General features: G+C 39.8%; 1 protein-coding gene across 2 annotated transcripts in view; it reads right to left on the reverse strand.

The window, feature by feature from the left end:
- The window catches only part of CCDC57 (coiled-coil domain containing 57), a 43,518-nt gene extending 37,286 nt beyond the window's left edge, over positions 1-6,232 (reverse strand). Inside the window, exon 1 of one of the 2 annotated variants that reach the window (XM_026861184.1) lies at positions 5,858-6,232. Coding sequence is in view for 1 of the 2 variants with exons in the window: in XM_026861183.1 (XP_026716984.1) it covers positions 1,872-1,888 (17 nt within the window). In the remaining variant the exon portion in view is untranslated. Of the gene's footprint in view, positions 1-1,871; positions 1,920-5,857 lie in introns of those variants that run through there. The other variant, XM_026861183.1, reaches the window with a different exon arrangement.
- Between the last annotated feature and the right edge of the window lie 60 nt (positions 6,233-6,292).

Here is a 6,292-nt window from a genome sequence, read left to right on the forward strand (position 1 = left end):
CCCCCCCCCAGTATTTTTATTTGCTATGAGCAAAAAAGTTTCTCTGAGATACAGTGAGTGGAAGAATACCAGTAAGGCCAGCATTTCAAACCAATTTGAAGAGCTGATACTGCTACCATGACCACTAAGTTCTGTAACGACACACTGAAACTTTTCAAACTTTGGATTCCTCCCTGAAAGATTCAACAGGCTTGGTGCAGTCTGTTACATGGCCAAACAGAGCTGGATTGATACCGTGCAGTTCTGCAACCTTAGGATTATTTAAACTCTATATGACAGTTATTTTATGTAGCTGAATGGCTACTCCATTTGGTTAGATAAAGTTGATCATATAACAACTATGCAGACAGAACCACAAACTAGAACTGGATAATCACAAACACCTAAATGCATATTCACTTTCATATTCTGCCAGATTTTGCTTTTAAATTTACACTTCACCTGAATTACTCTGAATCCTATAGTCAACACTTGTGCACATAAAGGAAGTCTAACAGAACTGCTGTCTCAGTGTACTTTTACACATCCCTTGTTCATCCCACAACTCTCCAGGGCAAAGCAGATCAGAAGAATAATTGCTGTACTGCTCAGAGATCAGTATCCAGTCCAGCCTGGCAAAGAGGCAATACTGGGTGTAAAAGACTCAAACTCCTTCCATTCCCAAAGGATATGCTCTGTACAGAATTCCTGAACTGGCTTTAAATAAATCTGCATATGCTCCAGAACCACAGTACTATCAATTAGTTAATGGCCTTCAAGGAATTCCAGATCACTTCTAATAACTAAAAAAAGGTATTTAAACCTTATCCAGCCATCTCTATGTTATAAATGCAGCATGACCTAGAACACTGTACAGCAGTTACGATTTTAAACACAGAATAATCCCAAAGATGCTGCTATATCTGAAGACAGTAGTTATATTAAACAAGAGCAATGGAGAGACAGATATCAAGAAACAAGCATTTACCCTCCCCCCAAAGTTTAGAAGTCCATAAAAAGAATAATAAAAATTAGTGAGAATGGCCAAACTAAACACGTGCATGGCTTCAGCTATCTTCATCTTTTAATTGGTTGTATCAGTCATAAATATTGGTCCTGTGACTGGATTTGCCCCAACAAGACTTCTTTCCTTCACAGAGGTCTATCAGAGAAGGTGGGAAAAAATGTATTTAGGAGTGCACAAACCCAACTCCTATCATATGATTAGCTCGCAATGGCTTGAATATAGTTGAAAGGCTGAACCATTTGTGTGGAATCCATAGCACAGTATAGCAACTAATGTCTAGTAGCCCTAGATAATATTATTGACAACGGTTGATACCATTATCATTTGTCTCCTCACATACATAGAAGACAAGTGCATCTTGATATAACACACAGGAGACATATTACAATACTTTCAGATTCATCTCATTTCCCAGAGGTGTTTAAGCACCCGAGGAAAAAGCATTCCCTTCTGACAAATCATTTTCTACTCCCTTATAATTATACCATACTATGTTTCCCTTATAATTATACCATCTCCACCCAGTCATATCATCCCCCCAACATGCACCCTTATGTAGGGCCACGCTGTATGTTTAAAAGCATCCTCACTTTCACTTAATACTATCCTTTTCTCTAAAACATTGCCAGAAATCAGATAAGTCACTGTGGAAACCAAGATATAGGAGGTGTAAAAATAGCCCAAGTAACTTCTTTTAGTCCTCACTCTTTTCGCATTCTAGGTGTTCCTGTCAGAATAGATAATCATATCTCCATGCTCAAAGTGCTCTCTAACATTTCTGAATGATGTTACTGATTTATCCCAATCCAAATATGTCCTAAATTTCTCTTTTCCTGCATACTATTCTAAGGAAGTCACATCTCACCTGCAAAACCATTCCATCTCTAATGTACATTCTTCAATATGTCATCGATAGTGATAATGAAGTTTGTGTCTTTTTCTTTCCTTGATGAGCATGTGCTCCACTTTACCCAGCTGTACTCTAAGATCACTAATCTCTGCCTGTTTAGCATTTTCAGATGTTTTCAGATGAATGACTGTGACATCATTGTGTTCTAACTTTTTATCTCTTCTAAAATTCTTAGGTTATAGACTAAATCTTATTTAAATTTGTTAAATTGTTCATGCATGTCTTGGAGCTGCTTTTTGACATCTTGTAGCATTTTCTTTTGACACAGGAACTGGTAAGCATGTAGCTCTTTAGCTTCTTTCCACTGAAGGAGATCATTTAGTTCTCTCTCCATGTGAAACACTACTATACATCTGAACCAGGAGCTGACAGAAGACAGTTAAGACTGATAGCTAATACAAATCAAGTATCTCGTCACTCCCAATTTACTGATAATTAATTACCAGTGATTTTTAAATTTAAGCTGCAAAGTTTTTCCTGGACCATCAGGCATTGGCCACTTCTAGAAGCAGAATTTACCTTTACTTATAGTACTGCATTGTCCAGGAGTAAGACTTTGCAAATTAGTTATGAAATTACATGAAATTTTGGGTTGGGAAAACATAATTTTCTCCTTTCTTTATACAGATTGAAAATAGAGGCATAAAAAGATTTAGTCACTGTAAGATGCATGCATATTTCTCTTTTCTTGAAGACATTTATGACAAGTCACAGTCCAGCCTTCTCATATCAATAATATCAACTGCTGTGTCCCATTTCTCTTGTCCTCCCACAATTACTCACGGGATTACAAAGCTACTGTTCTGTCCACAGTTAAATCCACCTTGAAGTTACTTTTCAGAAAGGCCAACAGGGATGAGAAAACACCTCTATTTCAGTAACATATTAACTGTATCTTTAAAACTAAAAAGAAAAATAAACAACATAGAGGTTGTGCTTTTACTGGTAAAACCCTTTACCTGCTTCACTTCCATCTCTTGCTATTGTTTATTCTCCATATTTGCCTCATATCTAATGATAAACTCTGTATAAGAAGAAAACATTATTTCTAAACACTGTGGTTGTTTTTTAAAAAAAAAAAAAAAGGTAGTTTCCGCTCAGATCTCTCCAGAGATTTTTCCCAAATCTCTGGAGTCAATACGGCTTCTCTCACTGTACAGTATTATTCTGTGTGAGTGGTTACAGATAATCGCATCTGGATAAGCACAGGGAAGCAGAAAACAAATCAGACAAGCACGCCTTTCAAACAGTGGCTCTTTAATCTCTTTAAATGAAAGAGATTTTCAGATCAGCAAACATGATGCAGTACCTCTATGCTAAAGGATGCCACAATTTAAACAACATTTTTCTTCACAAACTACACAACTCTGATTCTCTGGGATTAAAAAATGAGTTTCTGATCGTTGGACATGACAAGTAGAAAAAAAAATAAATTCAAGCTTGCTTTTCCCAGGTATACAATAGCAAACACTGCTAGAGGACACAATGATCTGGTGGTCTTTCATCTCTGCTGGCCTAGATTTCACATTTATTTCTAAGGCAATTAAAATTATGTTTTCTCTTCATATTCCATGTCTCATTGGCAAATCGCGCTACCTTGTAGAAAATGGTATAAGTAGTATCTTCTTCATTTGGGTAAGCAGAAATAGGTATTTTTTGTCACAGTCACTGTTGTGGGTATTGATGAACAGTAGTGCCTCCTTGCCTGTAATATGCAAGGCTAAGATAGATATGTTCTTTCTTTATCTTCCTTTCAGCTACTGTTGCTCCAAATGCATCTGATGGTTACCACAGCTAAAAATATTAACAAAATCTGATTGCCTTTCCCCCTTCACCTCAATCATAAAAACACTAAAGATAAAAAATGCCTATTGAGATGCTTTCTGGACTCAAGGCACTAAAAGAAACTATGCTCAGTCTATACCCATTAAGGTAACAAAACACTTTTGCAAGTGCTTTTAAAAAACCTGGCGTATGCTTCATCGGCTAAAATTAGAAATACATTATTAGACAAGACCTTTGTGTAAGGAATCAAAAACAAGACCACAGCTCCAGCCTATTACTTCCTTGAAATCAAACTGAAGTCACAACTTCTCTTGGAAAGAAGTGGTTAAGAAAAATGATACTTCCTTTACAATCTCTCTACAATTATCTTAAAATTAAAAGGCACCACGCAATTCCCTATAAAAACAACCCTCCTCCCTATCTCCATATATCTCACTTAAATTAATGGCACTGGCAAACTGAAAGTGGTATCCTGAGGTGAATCTGGGTTATATATAACATAGGAATCACTCATTTTGTATAAAAATATGATTGAATGAGCCTTCCTGTAATTTTAAAATATTACTTTCCATCAAAGAGCTGGATTTCCTAGAAATGCAATTTAATAGGGAAGAAGGGAGCCTTTAGCCTTTGATAGCAGCAGTACTTGTAATTGCAAGTGAGTTTTGATAAGGACCATAATGGAAATAACAGTGTAATTTTAAATATAAATCGAACCAATTGCCTGGATATCTTACAGCCAAAAGAAGAACAGTAAACCTATACATGATGACAACATCTTAAAAAAAGCACGGCTTACACGTACAACCTAAATGGCAAAGATACCTATTACAATCCAACTGCTTACTTCAAGCTTATCCAGAAAGAAGTGATTGATAGGTACTCCTACTCCCCAAGGTGAGGGCCTAATGAGACTCTATCAGCCTCTTCACCAAAGGAAAGTGATGGCCTGGTTGTAAATCACACACAGCTGAATGTGGCTGGCATATCTGATTAGGTGGAGATTTTGCAGCTGTTACTACTAAAATGCTACTTCAACAACAAGGAGTTAGGTGCCATGTTTGAGCCAGTCACCAAATAAGAACAACAAGGTGATGCTGAAGAACATTTCAGACTAATACTTGAGAACCTTCAGACTTCAGACTTCCAGACTATACCCCTATTTGTCAGAGGTATAAAGCTTTAAAATTTTGTTCAAAGCATAAAGAAGCGGTACTTGCTTCTCTCTTCCTTGCTATCCTTATAACATATCCTTATTGTATCAAGAATAAGATATGCATAACAGACTGGCAGAGCTAATAAACCAGGATTGCTTCTCTTTTCAAAACTACAGAAAAGAGGTTGAGAAAGAAAATGCTACACAGCCCATACATTAGGTATCTCTAGCCACAGCTGTTTTCCTTGATGAAGCATTAACAGACAGACCTAGACCACCTGAGAATTAGCACAGCTGTTTCACTATGTGCTGCAAGTCATGAGACAAGCAATCAGCAGAGGCCACAGCTACACTGTTAAGCAGTTGCGCCATAGCACTGCTGCAAAAAAGAAAAGAGGAAATCATGTCAACAAAGTTCCAAGAAAAAAAATTATGACAGTCAGTGATACAAGCTAGTGTCACTTGTGTGCTGTCTCCTTTACTGCTAGCACTTGGTTTGCTCTTTACAAGTAAGGTTAGACATATAAAACAGCAAATACACATCATGCATTATACAGTCTGATCAGAACAGATAAAATACAGCAGAAGGGGGGGGATAGGGTAAGGACCTGTAACACAGAAACCTGGGCTGTAAGGTGCTGAGCAGGGGCACACCTCTGGCAAAGTATGAGGTGGGCTGTGCTGCGGGGTACACGATAACCTGATGCCAGGCTCTGGCATCATGTAGGACAGACAAGAGTAGGAGGCATAAGGGATTGCATAAGTAAAAGACAAGGTATAGTGGGAAGAAACAATTTCCCCTGGAACTGACAAATGGATACATCTTCTAGAGTGTCCAGGAATGTAAATAGAGGGAAACACACCGTGGAAAACACCAAAACTGAGTCCCTAGAGCAAGTATGCTCAGGGATGACAGGAAGGGATGACACATGGAGGGAAGAAGGGAATGCTACTGGCAAGCCAGGGATCAAGTACCCTGCAGGACTAGAGGTTTGTACACCTTAAGTGCAGAGAGGGAGAGACATAATCCAGCGTGAGTGAAAGAAAACACTGCCAGTGGAACGGCCAGCACGCAGGAACCAGGTTCCAGGAGAGGCGAAAAGTCCCATGGAGGGCCCAGAGGGTCGGATGCTCTGAGGCGTAGGAGCAGATGGCAGGCAGCCGAGGCCAAGGCAGAGGAAGGCAGCGGAGAGGAGCTCACGGTAGCCGAAGATAATGCTTGGGACACCGAGGCAGCGCACTGAGCGCGCTTCGTAGCAGGAAAGGTGCAGAAAGACAGCGGGCCCGGAGAGAGAACAGGGCGCAAGACGCATTGGCGCCGCGTCGAGAGCTCTGAAGGACGAGCTCGGCGCACAGTGGAGCCGCGGCCCGGCCCGCCGCGCGGGGCCGCGTCCCTCGGGAGGGGCGGCGGGCGGCCGGGAGGCGGGCCCGTCTC

This window comes from Athene cunicularia (assembly GCF_003259725.1).
Source record: "Athene cunicularia isolate RWA chromosome 18 unlocalized genomic scaffold, athCun1 chr18_part1, whole genome shotgun sequence".
NCBI classification, from domain to species: domain Eukaryota; kingdom Metazoa; phylum Chordata; class Aves; order Strigiformes; family Strigidae; genus Athene; species Athene cunicularia.